The following is a 19207-nucleotide window of genomic DNA, read 5'->3' as shown; positions in this document are numbered from 1 at the left end:
ATTATAGAATATATAGAACAGAATAACAGCTGCCATCCCAGTTTATTTATTTTCTAAATTTAGATCTGGATGTATTAAATGTTCTCAAAGGATAGTATCCCTGTGGCCCCTGAGATATGAAATCTGAGAAAAAGGCTTTGGGTCACTTAAAACAGGAATTTGTGGCAGATTCCTTGTATCAGTGCTAAATAATGTCAGATGTTTCTACCCAACTCAGTCCCTTTTATTTACCATTCACTGTGCCACATTTCTTGTTTGCCGAGTACATACTGTTCAAATTTCCAGTGAAAGACCATTTGCGATTCAAGGCAAAAAGGTTTCTTTGGTGAATTTAAATTCTGAATTTCCTGAGCTAATGCTGGTAATTTAACATATAAAACACTACTGAAATAGCTTTCCTCAGCTAATAGTTGCAGACTCAAGGCAGGAAAACTTTCAGTAAAACAGAGTTTATGATTCTGAATACTAGGTTTTTATGAATGTCAGTTATTTCAACTGTATTTTATAAACCATTTTATATGAAATATCATTTGCTAGCAACATATTTTTTTCTTCCTACACGTCTGGGGTACTGGTAATATATACCAGCATTGAGATACAAAGCACCTCACAAATATGACTTGATGTTTTTCTAGGTTGCTCACTCAACACTATTAGTTATGTTTCACTACTTTCTCTTTTCTTTTTTTGTGGTACGTGGGCCTCTCACTGTTGTGGCCTCTCCCGTTGTGGAGCACAGGCTCCAGACACGCAGGCTCAGCGGCCATGGCTCACAGGCCCAGCCGCTCCGCGGCATGTGGGATCTTCCCGGACCGGGGCACGAACCCGTGTCCCCTGCATCGGCAGGCGGACACTCAACCACTGCACCACCAGGGAAGCCCCAACTACTTTCTTCATTTAAGAAACCTGCTCCCAGGTTCCTCAGACAACTAAAAATAGAATTACCATATGGTCCAGCAATCCCACTCCTGGGCATATATGCAGAGAAAACTCTAATTCAAAAAGATACACGCACCCCTATGTCCACAGCAGCACTATTCACAACAGCCAAGACATGGAAACAACCTAAATGTCCATCTACAGAGGAGTGGATCAAGAAGATGTGGTATATACATATATACAGTGGAATACTACTCAGCCATAAAAATGAACACAATAATGTCATTTGCAGCAACATGGATACAACTAGAGGCTATCATACTAAGTGAAGTAAGTCAGATGAGAAAGACAAATAGTATATGATATCACGTATGTGTGGAATGTAAAATATGGCATAAATGAACTTATCTATGAAACAGAAACAGATTCATGGACAGAGAACAGACTAGTGGTTGCCAAGGGGGAGGGGGTTGGGGGAGGGGTGGAGTGGGAGGTTGAGGTTAGCAGATGTAAGGTGTTATATATGGAATGGATAAACAACAAGGTTTTACTATATAGCAGAGAACTATATTCAGTATCCTATGATAAACCATAATGGAAAATATTAAAAAAAAGAATGTGTATATATGTATAACAATCACTTTGTTATACAGCAGAAATTAACACAACATTGCAAATCAACTATACTTCAATAAAAAAAAAAAAAAGAAACCTGCTCCCAGGACACTTACTTTACTTAAACTTTTTCAGTTACAGTATATAAAAAGATGTCATTTTAAGTAGCAATGGACCAAATGATAATTAGTTTGCTTGTAATCACTGATTACATATTCCCTACTCACTCAACTGAAAAACCAGAAAATTCCCGCCAAACAACAGAAATATTATAGACCTCTGAACCAATACATATGTGATGAGGGTACCCCGAAACAGAAAGTTTTCTTGCCTCTCTTTTAAGATGCCAGTGTTTTCTCTTATTCTGAAATTGCTCCTGATTTTTAGAAGGGAAAATATTTAGAGCTTCTCGCACCCAGGTAACATTTTTAGGAGCAGGAGGAAACTGTTTAGTAATTAGAAAGGCAAAGTTATGATCAGACTGTCAGAGGTGCCTATAGAGCTTAAAGAGGCTCCAGACTCAGGACAAAAAGGAGGTAGGTTTTTAGAACTGAGAATCCTTCCAGTCTTGGGAGTGGTACACTTTTACCCAAGGATCTGGGGGTGTGTTAGTTACAGTGGAGTTTCTTACAACACATGTTCTTACATACCCCACAGGATAAGGATGGCCTGGGAGTCCTATTAGTTATCACAGCAGAGTTAATGACCAAACTTTTGTTGCATTCAGATAAGAGATCTGAACACTTTAAGCTTCTCTGTTTCTCTGTTTTGTTTTTGTTTTCTCTTCCCTTAGTTTCCTAAGAAGATTTTTTGGAACGCTCCAACCTTAGGGGAGCAAGAAGACTCATAATGCAGAGGGGTCAACAGTTGGAGTAGCATCCACAGTAGGACCCACAGTCCTACTGATCCAGGCAAATGTGCCGATGCAAGCAAGCACGTGGGGACGTAAAGGAAGCAGGCTGTGAAGAAGCTGGGAGGTGGCAGTTTTCCCTGAGTATATACTACTGTAACCTAGTGACGTTAGGAGAAACAATGCATTTCTCCTTGTCGGGCAGAAAGAGCTGGGATATGCAGCTGGATAGGGACTGGCAGTCCCCGCCTGCAGCTTTTCAGCTGAACGCTCAGCCTCATCCAGTGACTCATCTGACCTGAGCAGGGGGTGAATATCTGAAGTGCTGGACAGAGTCCTGGGTCAGAATTCTGCCCAGCTCTGGCTTTCTCTTTTCCTTCCTTATAAGGGCGTACAGTGGTCCACCTCCCCGCCCCAATCCTTGTCTTCTCTTTCTGCGGTTTCATTTATGCATGGTCAACTGTGGTCCAAAAATATTACATGGAAAATTCCAGAAACAAACAATTCGTAAGTTTAAATTGTACAACATTCTGAGTCGTGCAATGAAATCTCATACTGTCCAGCCCTGTCCCACCTGAGATCGCCAACCATGGCGTGATGATCCAGATTACCCAAAGACGACCCTCCTTCTGACGCATCATCAGAAGGTCAGTAGTAGCCTAACACTACGTCACAATGCCTACACCATTCACCTCACTTCATTTCAACACGGAGGCATTTGATCATCTCACAGCATCACAAGAAGAGTGCATATGGTTCTATAAGATGTTTTGAGAGAGACCACATTCACATAACTTTTAATACAGTATACTGTTATAATTGTCCTATCTTTAGTTACTGTTCTTCATTTCTTACTGTGCCTAATTTATAAATTAAACTTTGTTATAGGTATGCACTTATAGGAAAAATCATAGTACATGTAGGGCTTGGTACTATCTGCGGTTAAAGGCATCCACTGGGGGTCTTGGAACGTGGATAACAGAGAACTACTATCAGGCTCTTTAACTTGTGATAGCAAAGGCTGAATCTCAAAATACCAAGGTTTAAGTGTTGCTAAGAAGTACTAGTGGTGGAGGTTGGGTGACTGGGTGAGGTACACTTACCAAGGGTTAAACTTGGCTTTGTTGAGAACAACTGCAACCTTGGTACACTGTTACTTGAGTTCTTTGCTATTTAGATACTTTTTTCTCCCGTGGGAGGCCCATTGCTTATTGATGCTAGTTTAACATCCATGCCTGACCCACTCTTGAGGTACTCAGACCTATTGCCCCCAACTTTCAGCTTCACTTACAGGCAAAGATTGGCCTGTAGAACAAACCGATAGAGATGCAAGGAAAGGTTTATTCTTTCTCACCTGATCTGGTTGTTTACTATATACTTTGGCCGCATGATCGGACTAGACTGTTTAAAATCTTAAAATACAGTGGATTTTCTACATAAACTCTATCCTAGGACCTTCCTTCCACCCAATAAAGTTTTGGCAAAAATCAGTCTTAAAAAAAGGCTCAAAATGCAAAGGGAAAGAAAACAGGCAGCTTTCCAGTGTGTTCCCCAGCCCCAAAGCAAACTTATCCAACTGAGTGTGTTGTTTGAGGCATAAAATTAAGGATTTTTCATTTGAGCTTAAATAGTGGTTAAAAGAATTATTGTTGAAAATATTAGTGTTATAGTAGTATTTCAAGGAACTGAGTAGCATGTGCTGTACAGCCACAGTTATGGTACTTGGTTGCCAGATTTGAGATTATATCCTTTTTTTGGGAAACGGGGAGGTGCAGGAAGAATTCCTGATTTTTTTTTTTTTTTAGTAGTTTGTGGACAGGAGACTATTCCAGAGAAACAACCCAGAATTTCAGAATGAAGACGATATATTTTTCAAAATCCAACTTACAGTCACCAAATTAAAAACACAGATACTTAATCTGCCGTCAGAACAGTCCAGTGAAAAGTTATAAAGTGAGAACAGAATAAGTGCCAGTCCAGTGAAAAGTTATAAAGTGAGAACAGAATAAGTGCCAACTCCTCGCTAAACTTTTAACACTTTAAAAGATAAAATGTGTTGAAATGATTTGATATTTAACCCTGCCAAAACAAAAGAAATCCAAACATTGATGGGAGCTTGAATATCTCTCAATGTCAATGCTTAGGGGCAGGAGGCCACCAAAAGATATGGTACCTGCTATGGTCTGAATATTTGTGTCCCCTTAAAATTCGTATGTTGAAACTTAATACCCAATGTGAGAGTATTAGGAGGTAGGGCCTTTGGGAGGTGATTAGGTCACAAGGCTGGAGACCTCTTTAATGGGATCAGTGCCCTTATAAGAGACATTTATCCAGAGATCTCCCTTGCCCCTTTCTTCTACCATGTAAAGCCAACTAGGAAGTGGGTCTTTGCCAGACACTAAGTCTGCTGGCACCTTGATCTTGGACTTTCCAGCTTCGAGAGCTGTGAGAAATAAGTGTTTGTTGTTTAGAAGCTACTCAGTTTATGGCATTTTGTTATAGCAGCTTGAATGGACTAAGACACCACCATTTCCAGAGCCTGTGTTCTTCTGCCTGTCTCAGTCCAAGGAATTACACGTGACTTAGCAATTTACTGAATCCATATTACATTGAGGTCCAACTGCCTTGACAGAGGCTGTCTGCCTTATAGAGAGTCAGCTGTAAACGTTGGGAAGCCAATATGTACCGGGAATGAAACAGTACTGTTCTTATTAAGACCCGAGTCTCATCATGATCCTTGTATTCTTTCCCTGTCACCTGCTATGGCTCTACATCAGGTTTATATGAAAGAATCTTTCCATTCCTCCCTAGGGCAGGGATGCAAGGCTATTTTTGGAAAAACACTTATGTAATTACTTCAATTCCTTCTTGCTATGATCCTCTTGTAGGGATGGCCTCAGAGTTCAGGCCCACAATCCCTTTTATAAAATCCTTGGACCAGATATGTTCGGAATTCAAAATTTGTTCAGATATGGTGTCCACAGCATATGGTACACAAAACTTCCAGTGGGGTCCAAGCTAGCACCTCATAATCAAAGATATTAATGCTTCTACAGTGAAATGTGTGAATTTTCACAATACATAAAGACTGAAAATAGCTTCAAATCAGTTCTGGGCAAGCTTTGCCATCAAATGAGTTTTGGTGTCAAATGTGCAAAAAACAACTTTCAGTTTTCAGGCCATTTTGGCTTTTGAAATTGAGGGTAAGGGAGTGTAGATCTCTATCAGGTTTTCAAAGAGTTAAGACAAACTAATCTATTGGTGCTTGGAGAAAGAAGAGAGACCTACCACCATATAAATCTAACCTAAGAACCTAAAATAACCTGAGGGGGCCTTTCAAAGGGATCTTTTAAACACCAAATTTGACTACATTAAGAAGGATTTCAGTTAAGTGGGTTGTCTTTCTTCCTGGGCTCCTGTCATATGACCTTGACGTGTTTTGTTCCCCAGAGTGAGTCTGTGACGGTTCTACTGTCATGGAATCTGAGCTGCATTGCTGTCCTGCAGGGAAAGGAACCAGAAGTGGGCAGACCTAAGCTTTCTGAGACTCACAGAACATTCCCCGACCAGAATAAAAACCTCAACAAGGCAAGAGTGTTACAGCCAACTGGCATGCCTGCACTATGACTCCACAATAAAGTAATTACACAGTTTGATTTCTGAAGAAGATAAAAACCAAAAAAGTTGCCTTTTCCCTTAATAGAGGGGAAGCTTTTCTTAAGGCCTAATCTTTGCAGTTTTAAAGGTGGAATTGGGAAGATTATATTCTGGCCTGTTGTGCTCGAGATTGTATACTAGCGAAGGGGTAAACTGTCCTTGAGCTGAGGGGCTGTCGCCAGTGGAGACATATGGAGATAAAGGCTTACTTGGCTTCCAGGGCCAGTGCAATGATGCCTGCCGCCATGGGGGCTGAGGCCGATGTCCCAGTGTGGTTGTCCGTGCAACGCTGCCTCAGATCCGTAGTGATCTAGAAGACAGAAGTGGAAAATTTAGGGCTCTGGGGTCAATGTGAGTCACATGCAAGTAAAAAGAAATTTACTCATAAAACTGGAAGGGACGGGTGTTGAAACAGTTGTTTTAAATTCCTTGTTCCCGCACTCCTGTGACTGTATCACTTCCAGAGAATTGCCTGTGTAAATCAACTCTGAAAAGGGGAGGGTTTGGAAATTGGATTCCACTTGCGTTACAACCAGGGTGAGGACTGCAGTGAGCCTTTGGCCCGAAACATACGGGTTGTGCAAGTGTATCCTTAAATTTTACACCCTAGGCACCTCACTTGCCTCTCTCTGGTCCCAGCTTTAGTTAAAACGAAAGTTCTTTCATTACTCCAACATTTTAAATAATCAAACATGTTGATCCAACAACCAGACACTGAGTTAAGCACCTAGCATAATGAATAAAAGCACAGGGTCTTGTTCCTGCCCTCCTAGAACTATTACATTGGAAAAGCTGCAGGTTTGAAGCAAAAGATTTATTCTGCCCTAGAAGGAACTTTGCTTACGGACTCATTTTTAGAATGCACAGAAATGTGACTTGGATGAACCAAGACTTCCTGATAGATTTAACACAAATACTAAAAACAAGGTTGAAGCCAGGGTACTTGATGTGAAATGAACGGATCTAAGTGCGTGCTTGTATATTATAGGAGATTAGCCATTTTCTATTTTTTAAAGATCAAAATGTGAGAACTAGATCATTTTTTCCTCTTGGTTTGAATCTAGTTCACTTCAGCTGTGGCTGAATAACATGCCCAACAGCAAGGGCAGTATTTCCCAACCTCTGTTCCATGATCATTTCATGAAAGAAGAAAAATTAAATGCAGAATCTTCATAACAAGAGAAATAAAGCACTATGGCATATAACTTTGCAAACCACTGTAATATCTAAGATCCTCCCTCCCTGATAAGAATCCTTTTTTGCCCCCTTGGGACTAACAGCCCTCCTGCTGGGAAGCTACAAGGCTTGTGAGACGAACTTAGGAGTCTCATTGTAGTTATTGGAAGACATTGGTAAAGCTTTCTCAGTCATCAAGACAAGTATATAGCCCATATTTTACAGATAAGAAAACTGAGGTGAAAGGTCATCAGAAAGGTGTAGGGGGATAGAGGTGGTGAAAACAAAGCCTTGCTTTTCTAAGGTGCATCCTTCGAGAGAAGAATGCAGATTAGCTGATTTGGAAAGAAATTTGCTCGTCACCGAAAGAAAGCACTGCATAACTCTTTAGAAATGAGTCCTCCCCTAAGTTTCCTCAGGGTCACGTGAGGATGTCTGAAGGGACTCTTTAATTATCTTCATGAATCGAGATTGACATCCCGGTGATTTAGTTTCACACAAGGCCATCAGTGCTCACTATCTGTTCTTTATGCCTTTTGACACCACTAATATTACCAGATTGAGAGGCACTGATACAAAAGAAATGGGAGAAAGAGTAAAAATATAGAGAACCATGTAGATAGGTGGTGGCAGAAAGGAGACAAGCCTTGCACTCTTTTCTGGAATAACTGAGAGCTGGGCAAGAGCCCGACCGTGTGTTTGGCAAGCAGGGCAAGTTGTTTCTAGATTCACAGACGTGATTAGCTAGCCATCCTCTGAGCCTCCACAGTGGATGTTCGCAAGATGTCTGGGTAAAGAGAGCCCTACCCACTTCTACATTAAGAAACTTCTGAGATTTTTCAATTGTTGGCGTTAAAAAGGTATTTCTTTTTGGAGGGGGCGAGGCAAAAAACCCCACATAACACAGATTTACCCTTTTAACAACTTTGTAAGTGTACCGTACAGTATTGCTAATTATATGCACTTTGCTGTGCAATCCTAGAGCTCTACGACATTTTCACCTTGCCTGACTGAAACTCTACCCATTAAACAACTCCCCATGGCCCCTCCCCAGCCCCTGGCAACCACCATTCTACTGTTTGCTTCTGTGACCGTCACTGCTCTAGGTACCTCATGGAAGTGGAATTATGCAGCATTTGTCTTTTTTGTGATTGGCTTATTTCACTTAGAATAATGCCCTCAAGGCTCATCTGTGTTGTAGCATGTGGCAGGATTTCCTTCTTTTTAGGCCGCATAATATTCCATTGTATTATATAGTATATTTTCTTGATTCATTCATCTGTCAATTGGTATTTGGGTTGCTTCCACCTCTTGGCTATTGTGAATAGTGCTGCAATAAACATAGGTGTGTAAATATCTCTTCCAGATCCTGTTTTCAATTCTTTTTTTTTTTAAAGACCAACTCCTTTAGACCCACAGCTGGCCTTTTCGTAATTCTTTCTTTCTTTTTTCTTTTCTTTTTTTTCCTTCCTCCCTTCCTTCTTTATGGCAGCGTTGGGTCTTCGTTGCTGCATGCGGGCTTTCTCTAGTTGCGGCGAGCGGGGGCTACTCTTCATTGTGGTGCGCGGGCTTCTCATTGCGGTGGCTTCTCTTGTTGTGAAGCACGGGCTCTAGGAACGTGGGCTTCAGTAGTTGTGGCTCCCAGGCTCTAGAGCGCAGGCTCAGCAGTCATGGTGCACTGGGCTTAGCCGCTCCGTGGCATGAGAGATCCTCCTGGACCAGGGCTCAAACTCGTGTCCCCTGCATTGGCAGGCACTCTCCACCACTGCACCACCAGGGAAGTCCTCAGATCCTGTTTTCAATTCTTTTGGATACGTACTCAGAAGTGGGATTGATGGATTGTTAAAAAGTGATTTCTATTTCATTTGAAATGATGGGTGAATTTGCAGCCTTATCTTCCAAAGGCCTGGTCCCTAAGTCAACGTATAAATACCCCAGCAGCAGCCTGTTTCCAGGTCTCCAGATATACTGTTGTTGAGAGGTGGCCTTGCCTGCATTTTTCTCATTTTACCTCACCCTCACGGTCACATTCCTTTGCCAAGTTTTTCTTTTTTTTTTTCAATGACTTGTGCCTGAATTCAAGATTTTTCATGACGTTTTCTCAGTTGGCTCATTTTCCTTATTCTTCAGCTGTACCAGACGCTTTCAATGTACAGAAACAAATCCAGAATAGAGACGCCAAGTGTGTGCAGCATTTGCGCGTGTAATAAATAGCTACCTCCAGCCTCACCTCCAGCGAACAATAAAAATGTTATGATGTTGGGTTGGCCATAGGAATATGCTCCATCCAAATAGGGTCCGCAGGTATATACACAAATGATATATACTTAAGTAAACAGCCATTTAGTACTTTTATATATAAACACCAATTTACTGTTAAATGCTATTAATATAGGCAAGTTTGTACAATTCCACATCATGACCGTGCTTTTATTTTTTTTTCCAATCACTTGAACTAAATGAAACTTGAGTAGTGAGTAGGGGTAGAAAGGGAGTGGAACAGGAAGGTGATGGAGAGGAGGGAGGTTAAAAGGAATGGAGAGAAAAGAAACAAAAACATCCTCACTCCCTTCTCATCCTGCTTTAAGTGGAAACTCCAGCTGGGTCATTTCAAGAGGAAGTTACTGTCAGTGGTCGAGATATGGAGGTGTAAATTACCGGAAAGATCTAAAGCAGGTTTTCATCATTAAGAGAACGCACAGCATCAGGAAATTTTTATGTCCATCTTTAGAAAGAAAAGGCAAAGACCACCAAGGAGCATGCAATTTTAAAGAAAAATGATGCTCCCCAAACTGGAACCACATGGGGTAACCCCATTAATCACAACACATGCATACAAGAACTGACAGTGTAATTTAAAGGAAAAGTTGCATTCAACGGTTGGCCCACATCATGGGGCTGGGAATTCAGAGAGTTGATATGTGAAAACAGAACAATAAAGCGCATTAAGTTTCAATTCCATTTTAGAATGTCTCAGAATTTGGTTTTGGTCCCGCTGGCGCATCTTGCATGCTCTAAATTCCCCAAATTCACTACCCAAATCAGAAACAGAATTTTTCTCCACAGAACTTCTCAGATTGCTCAAGAAAATATCATTTCTGCCCATCAGGGTGAAGGAAACAGGAGATGACACCAGGCCTCACACCAGATCAAAGCTGTCTTGATCAGCAAATTAGATTTTCAGCCTCTCCCAGGATGGGTAGCAGATGGGCTTTTGGACTCCACAAAGTTTGGGATGTCATCTTGATTTGGTGAGATGGGGTGGGTATTCAGGTCGAGTCAGGCTTCTGCTGTGAAGAACCATCCCTTTTTCTCATCCTAAGCTCTTATTTCCGAGTATTTCACATTTCGATTACTTGGGCTGATTGGATCTTTTATTCTAGCCTGTTGATGTAATTCTCCAGGGAATCTCAGTTCAGATTGAGGCTGGCTATAAATGACAAATCTTTACACAGTTAGGAGTTTCTATCTCCCTGATATCTTGTGATCTGTTTTATTTTGAAGGTGCCATATTGTCTCATATCTGTTAAAAGAGCAACTGAACAGATATTTTTAAAACATGAAATGATTCTGTCTGTTAGGTTGAATTTGTTTCTGGTGTCGATTTGGATTTGCATTAGAAAGGTGCCAAAAAAAAAAAAAAAAAAACCTGTTTCAGACACAGCTCTGGAGGAGGATAAGGGCAGAAACGACATCTTAAATGTGTTAACGAATAAAACAGGAGAAGCTGATTTATTAAGCACAGCAGAATATAAAGGAACCAAAGACTAACGCTTTCTGTGTTCACCAAAGTCACAAAGACTGGTGTAAAATTCGATTATGACTGACAAAAGACCACACAAAATTCCACTCCCATGTTGCAATGAGAATCTGTAACTGTAAAGTGCAAACGTAAGGTTCTGCTTATCAATGTGAGGTTAATATCACTAAAGAAGGATCCCATCTTATATCATTTTTTGAATCTCTATACTGTTCAGCTCAGTGCTGGGTACAGAGCAGAGGTACAGTATTTATTTGTTAAGTTGAATTACTAGTGTCAAGCTCCTTTATACTCATTTTGTTCTATGTTTTAAACTCTCCCACTTATTAGGAAAGACTTCAAGGTTACTTCTTTATCGATTCTCCAAATAAGACTTACATAAACTTATAAGCAGCCTACAAAAATTATGTGTGTATGTGTATATACACAATCCACGGGCTAAAGTACAGCCATTTCTCTTCCTACTACTATTGCTAACACTAGCTGCACTGCTTCTAAAACCACCACCACCAGCAACTTGCAAAGAGCAAGGCAATGAGCGATAGGTGTGTATGTTGTATATAAAATATATTTGTGTGTATGTGTGCACGCAGTTATATATAAAATTATATTGGATCCACAAGAACTCTGCAAGGAAGATATATCAATACTATTTATTAACTAAGGGAATGGAGGCTCAGAGAGATTCATGAGCCCAATGACATGCAGCCACTAAAGAGCTGGTAAGTGGTGAAGTATTAAATCCTGAAATGGCAGCAAAAGAAAAAGCTGAGCTACAGAGTGTAGTCACCCATGACAGCAAAGGTGGCAGTTCCAGACCATCACCAGCAATTATGGCGAAACTGGCCTTGGGATCCAGCCCCCGTCAACCAGTGGGTATCGCCATTCTCCTTTGGGCCACAGTCAAAATCAGAATTTTTTAGGCATAAACTTTCCTTCCTTCTTTTTAACATTCTCAAGAGAATATGGATCAGACGTCTATACAAACTAAACACATCTGGGTTTGCTAGTCTTTCACTCATGAAAAATCATGACATTTCCCAAATCAAAAGGAGAAACAGAGAGATGATAGCAATGACTGCATCTGAATAACAAATTCGTTAGCGGAGAGGGTACTTTCTGCAAAAGGAAATGTGTAGCTGCTTAGGAATATTAAAAGCAATAAGATAATTCCTCCAATGGAACTGGTCTTTCAGGCCAACCCTGAGATACCCCAGGCAGCAAGTTTGTTTTGAACACAAATAAATAAAATGACATCAGAAGAGGGCTGAGCAGAGCATATATTTAAACCTGGGCTCACAAGACCCAGGAGGAATACGATGGCCCCCATATTCCAATCACTGAGACAAATTACTAGAGGAAAAAAAGACAAAGGCTGAACAAGTCCCAAAAGAAATATAATTTAATGATGGGAGTGACTGGGGAGAGAGGGGAGCTTTATCGCTATCAAAGAACTTGGGAGAAATTCAGGAGGTAGTGAAGGGTTACATAAAGACAGGATCTTTAAGGCTCCTTGACACTAAGGATAGTTGGATGTACAGCTTTCTACAGCAGGATTCCTGTAGGCAATTTCCTATGTGAAATATATTGTCACGTACCCTCTGCCTTTCTCCAACCTACCAGTAGAGGAAGATTCTCTGAAAGAGAGCACCTACCTGCGTCCTGGGACTGTTTAAATGCCTTGTGAGGCTTCTATCTTTCTCAATGTCAGTTACTCCTGAACATTTATCAAGCTCAGGCTCTGGGAAAGAAAGTCTTCAACCTCAAGTGGTTTCCATTCTAGCATGGAAACCAGTCAATAAAAAAATGTATAACATCATGTTAAGTAGCTCTAAGGACGCTAGAAAGAAAACTGAACAGGATAAAAGAGTAGAGTTTGCGGGGAGGGGAGTGCCACTCTTTCAGGGAAAGGTGAGGAAGAACAGCCTCCCTGACAGGAAATTTGAGAAGAGGCATACATGAAGTGGTTTCTGGGAAAAGAGTGTTCCTGCCAGATGACACGAGTCGCACAGGAGGGCCCTGGTTTGAAATCACACAAAAGGCAAAAAGGTAACTTTGGGGAGTTCAATGCCAGGCCACGGGAATTAGCCACTTAGACTGGCAAAGGGCTTAGGTGTTTTGCAAGAAGACCGACCGATCGTCTGAGGGGGTTAGGAAGAGGTCTAACAGCATGAAATTCAAAATTAGTGAGCCATAAAAATTAAAATGTGCTGTTCAATATAGTCACCAATAGTCCCATGTGGATATTTAAATTTAAATCAGTTAAAATTTAATCAGAATTAAAATTAAAGTTCTTCCACTGCACTGGCCACGTTGAACATGCTCGACAGCCACGTGTGTCTAGTGACTACCATTCTGGCAGCACAGATGGAGAACCCTTCCATCCTAGCAGAAAGTCCTACTGGACAACGCTGATCTAAAGGACTGCGAAGCAAATTGCTCACTGCATTCCGAGTGTATAAAATTTGAATACACTGTCATCAAGAATATAAATGAAAGTAAAGGTAATAAATTTAAAAATGAAAATTACTTTCCATATTCAAAAAGAACGAGTGGGCCAAGTAGTGAAAAACAGTGGATGCCTATATAGTCCACATACTTTTCTTTTTTTTTTTTAAATCACTGTGAAGAGAACCCCGAACAGGCAAGAAAAGCACCGTTCTTTTATACAGCCCCATGCTGGAGGTCCCTGGGAAGGATCCGGGGCATGACAGCGCATTGGTTACAAGGTGGGCTGGGGGTTCAACACAACTTTGGTTGGAATCCAGACTCTACCACTTACTACATGTGTTTCTCTTAACCTTTCAGACTTTAGTTTTCTCATCTGTAGAGTGGGGACAATACTTGATCTTCCTGCATAATGTTTTGGTGATTCAAAGAGAGGATGCATTCAATGTGCATAGCACACTGCCAGGCACACATTAGAAGGGCAAAAAATGTTATATTTATGACATGTTAATATAACTGTAAATGTACTACATGTCTGGCATGGAATAAAATGTATACGGTGTTGTTAATAAAAACATTATTTCATAATAACCAGTCACTTCAACTGATTTCTATTAACCTTATAGGGGAGCTTCTTATCATAGTAATCTTGATATTTTAGTTGCTTCACTTGCTATAATAAGGTTCAAGGCTATCACTGATCCGAATCTATTAAAGCATGCGTGGAATACCAAGGTCCACAACTGTACGATAGTGGTGGTAGGAAACCAAGGGATGGAGACTTGGCTACGTTCTGAAACTCAGGGCAAGGTTTTCCTACTTGCACACCATGAAAAGGACAAGAAAAAATTATTTAACCAAAGTGCTTTCCCAGAAGCAGTGAGATCTTTCCGCTCTCCTGGATCCTCAGCGTCTGCCTCAGTTCAACTCACAAAGGTGCTCTAGGAATGAAGAATGACAACTGTGCTCTTCTGAAGAAGCAGCAAATGACAAAAGGAAATGGATGGACTGGGGAGGGGAGCCCCAGAACAAAGGGAGACACTGCTGTTCCTGTAACACTCAATCACGGATGCCACTAACAGGATGCGGGCATCTCTGAGGGACCACAGACATCTGGTTCAAAGCGTGGTGAAGAAAAGGTCCCAAGCGCAGAGCAGGACTATTTGTCATTCTGACATCTAGAAGGAAAAGGGGCAGCTGGACCATAAAAGCCTGATGTTGCCGCCAACTCTCCTCACGTTCAAACTGTTAACATGTTTACCATCAAAGTGCCATTCTTTACGGGGTGGGTGGAACAGATCGTGGTTCTACAGATTGGAAAAACGAAGGTGCGACAAGCACCTCTGTGAACAACAGCTGGAAAAACGACCAGCCTAAGCTCCCACGATACAGAAAGCTACCCTGACTTAGGGAACAAGGGTACCAGCCACTTACTAGGTGGCTCGTTGCCACAGGCGTTGTGTAAGTACCTTAGGCTCGGTATGTTGCTATCTTCATGAAAATTTATGAGCTTGGTTCTGGCTTTACCTCCACTTTACGGAGGAGGAAACCAAGACTCGGTAGAGGTTACTTAGCCACTGAGTGGTCTGTCCGTAGCTAGAGATTATAATTGGAAACAGCTACCACATTCCTCTCCAACTGACGGTAATCTGGAGACTCAGGCAAAATAAGAGAAGCTGAGAACTGGCTAGAGAAAAATTCGTAATCAACTGCTACCACGAAAATGGGAGAGGTTAAACAAAAGGTAGAGCCAAGTAAAAGGTAAACAGGTAACTTTATATACTCAGTGAGTCAGTAAAGGTTTTGCTATCAGAAGCAGCAACAAGGGAAAAGTGAAATATGACCTGAATCAAGGATATTGACATTAAATCATGGCGTCCATCTTTCCTCTCAAGCCCTATCCCTCAGCACAGAATGATCGATTTGTCCATCTGTGGAAGCATCCTAAATGACCACCCAGTCAATGGGGGTCATAGCAGCTACCACACCATCACAGTAAGTAGTGATGAAAAGCCCAGAAAGGTCAAGTGTAAGGAGTAAATCTCAGGGTAGCAATTTTGAGGTCCCTCTATCTGCACTGTGCTCTTCCATCTGGGACCCGGCAACACTTCCTTCTTCCTTGATATTTTGCCCATTGGATTATAATCTTCTCTTAAGGAAGGCACTTATGGAACTTAAGAACACCTCTCTCACAACAACTGCCCCACAGGAAATAATAGCACTAGATGGGCATATTTACTCTGAAGCAATGGTGAGTTTTCATTAACATGCCTTCAGACTCTAGAAGTTTAGGAAGACAATTCTTACTCCAGAGAGTTTTCATCAGGATTTTCATGATGCAGAACTGACGGATGCCACTCAGTATTAGTGGGCCTTGACCAGGAGCTCTGAGAGATGAGCAAATTTGAAAGCCAAAGGAACATTCCTAGATTAAAACGTTTCCATAATGATGGTAAAGTATCATAGAGCATCACTTTCCCATGAAGAAAGCCATGGAACTTCAAAACTTGTCATCTCCGTATTTTCTCCTTTTATATTTCACTTTGTATTGTGGAATATGTTTACTGATGTATGATGGAGGTACTTCCAGGGTTACTCATGTGCAGATTTTTAACCCAATTATTATGAAGGGATTAGAGAAAGATGGGGACAGATGGGATATGCATAGGGGTAGGCAGTTTTTATTTAAATCCATTTGAAAAATGTAACTTAAGAGGATAGTAAAAGGTAGCCGAGAAATCAAACGTGAAAATCCTACAGTAATCAGGAATCAAGAGGAACCAAATAGATATGGATGAAGAATTACAGGAAGGAGGTAGTATCTTATCACCTCTATTTCCACCGCTGTATAAAGCCAGAGGGAGCATTGCAGAGTGAACCAAACCTGCGTGAATCACAGGATCTGAAAGCAGGATGTTGGCTAAATGCTAAAAAGTGTCATGTATAGCAGCTTAGCTCCACTTTAGAAAGACAAACCCTGAGACATTTTATAAAACCATGATCAGGAAAAGAGCAAAGCACAAAGGTGTCTGAGATTTAGAGTCAGTCGCACAGTGTGGGGCATCCTAAAAGTCAGACCTTTTTTGAGCACCAATGGGTCAGGTAGTGTGCAAAGCACTTTCTATCTACTTGCTCGTAATCACTGAAATAACTCCATGAACTCGGTATTACTAAATGCCCTCATTTTACAGGTGAGGATCTTGAGACAGAAAAATTAAGTAATGTATCCAAAGTTACCCAGCTAGTAAATAGTTCCAGAGTGAACGAAAGCCACACCGGCTGGTCCTGCAAACCTAAACTCTTAACCATTTTACCATCTGCATAGAGAGCAGAGCATGTTGGTAAGCAGATCACACAGGACTACTGTGCTTCTCGTTCAGGCAAACTCTGTGCTGCAGTGTTAGAGAAGCACCTTTTACATAGGTTTAGGTCACACTGAATTCGTTGTACCTACTTTGAGACCAAAGTACTCAAGCTGAAGTTCAAAGGCAGTACGGGGACAGAGTGATAGGGAACTGGGCTGAGGATCCCACCCAGTCTTTTCTCTGCCACCAACTCACAAGGTGAATGTAGTCCATTCATTTGTCTTCAATAAAACTGAAGCTTAATCATGTCTAAGGCCACATTCAATGCTGGAATGTAATGACCCAGACAGGCTTTTTCAATGACTTGGTAACGGAATGGTAATATTTACAAATACCTGTGTTGAGTAATCAGCTAATCTTTCTATTTCCATATATTATTTGTGCATATAAATGTATGGTCTCCATTTGTGTTTCAAAGTGAAAGATAAATAAACCAATCATGCCAGACATGCAAATGTCACATACTATTTTCTTATCATAGGACTCCCCGCTGCTGTAGGTTGTGGCCAGCGTGGACGAACACTCTTCCAGGTACCAAGGCTTCTTTCCGCTTTCGGCTGTGCTGCTGATGGAGATGGTGTAGATGCTGTTGGTGTAGCCATCACAGGAGCAGTGGTCTTTGCTCCTCCCACCATTTCCTGATGCCCAGACAAAAACAGAGCCGAGGCCTCTCCGCCCCTGCACACAAACAGAAAAACTTAGATGATGGAAGACATGGGTCACAGACTCTAGATGAAGACAAGAGCAATATCAACATGGCAGAATGAAGCATTTGCAGAAGGGGTACGATGCTGCATTAATAATGTGCTGGATCTAAGCTGCTTTCTGAAGTAAGAGGAGTTGCTTTTAAAAACTAATATAGGACTTCCCTGGTGGCGCAGTGATTAAGAATCCACCTGCCAATGCAGGGGACACGGGTTCAATTGCTGGTCCGCGAAGATCCCACATGCCGCGGAGCAACTAAGCCCCCGTGCCACAAATACTAAGCATGCTTTCTAGAGCCCACGAGCCACAACTACTGAAGCCCGTGCTCCGCAACAAGAGAAGCCACCGTGAAGAGTAGCCCCCGCTCGCCGCAACTAGAGAAAGCCTGCGTGTAGCAACGAAGACCCAACGCACCCCAAAAATAAATAAATAGATTTATAAAAAAAAAAGACAAAACTAATCTGGATGCAATGTACAGCATGACGACTATGGTTAATACTATTGTATTGTACATTTGAAAGTTGCTAAGAGAGATCTTAAAATCTCTCATCACAAGAAAAAAAAACTGTAACTATGTATGGTGATGGATGTTAACTAGACTCAAGGTGGTGATCATTTCACAAATATATACAAATATTGAACCATTAATGTTGTATACTTGAAACTAATATGTCAATTATATCCCAATTAAAAAAAGAAACTAAAATATTACCTTTTACCTGATACAGTCATAGAAGTAACAAGAGCACAAACAGTGACGATCATAAGGGCTAACATTTTACTACGTACCTACCGTGGGCCAATCTAAATGTTTTACATGAATCAGACTGAATTCCTCCAACAACTCTGTGAGAACGGTACAGTTTTTGTCCCCATCACACAGATGAAGAATTGAGGTAAAGAAGTAATGTTTTTAAGGTCACAAGCCAGTAAGTGGAAAGACAAAATTTGAACCCAGACAGCCAGACCTCAGAGTTGGAATATTATTTGTCACAATTACCATAGTCATATTATATTCCTATAAATCTTCATCCACATGAAGTGGCTGCTATTATGTACCCTTATTTGATATATGAGCAACGTGAGGTGCACAGAGGTAATGTATTTATTCTGAGATCACATCATCAATAAAGGGCAGAATTTGGGATGATGTCCTTCCTTCCAGAGCTGTGCTTCCTCTATGCATGGCAGGGATATTAATTATGAGGGATGTTATGGATGCTACCGGAAATAAAAGGATTTCAAGATCAAATATGTTTGGGAAATTCTGAATTAAGCAAAATTAAACAGGTTCCCTTATTGCAGAACTTCTAAGAGTCTTTAGTGAGTGACGGTTCATTGCAAAACTAAGAGGGGGGCACGATCCGAAGTAATTTCCAAACATATTTGACTGTGGATACCTTCTTCAACCAGATCCAAGAAGTTTTTCTTACATTCTTTATGTCAAAACTTGGCATAAACTCAAAGACCTTCCTAAGGTCATAAAATAATTAAGAAGAAGAAGCAACGTAGAACACAGATGTATTGAAGCATATGGACTATTTTTCTCTGTAAGATGAGATCTTCAGAAGAAAAGAGAAACATACGCCAAAGTGAAGAGCATCTCTCAGAACAGTTACAGCTGAATCCTTCAGAAATTCTACCATTTTAAAACTACAAGGCATGCTGGAGGACATGTAGGTCAAGTCTATCACTTTGTAATTAGGAAGTGAGAACCAAAGTCACAAAGCTAGTGATGACTAAACCTCTTTT

At 41.1% G+C, this 19207-nt stretch overlaps 1 protein-coding gene across 1 annotated transcript in view; it reads right to left on the bottom strand.

Annotated features, from left to right (window-relative positions):
* Positions 1–19207, bottom strand: part of PCSK5 (proprotein convertase subtilisin/kexin type 5) — a 320817-nt gene that overhangs the window by 114195 nt on the left and 187415 nt on the right. Inside the window, exons 8-9 of the mRNA XM_065879408.1 lie at positions 17216–17428; positions 6211–6311 (exon numbers count right to left, since the gene is read on the bottom strand). Of these exons, the coding sequence (XP_065735480.1) occupies positions 6211–6311; positions 17216–17428 (314 nt within the window). The remainder of the gene's footprint in view (positions 1–6210; positions 6312–17215; positions 17429–19207) is intronic.

Source organism: Phocoena phocoena, chromosome 6, assembly GCF_963924675.1.
Source record: "Phocoena phocoena chromosome 6, mPhoPho1.1, whole genome shotgun sequence".
NCBI classification, from domain to species: Eukaryota; Metazoa; Chordata; class Mammalia; order Artiodactyla; family Phocoenidae; genus Phocoena; species Phocoena phocoena.
This window is presented reverse-complemented; position numbering and strand designations above follow the sequence as displayed.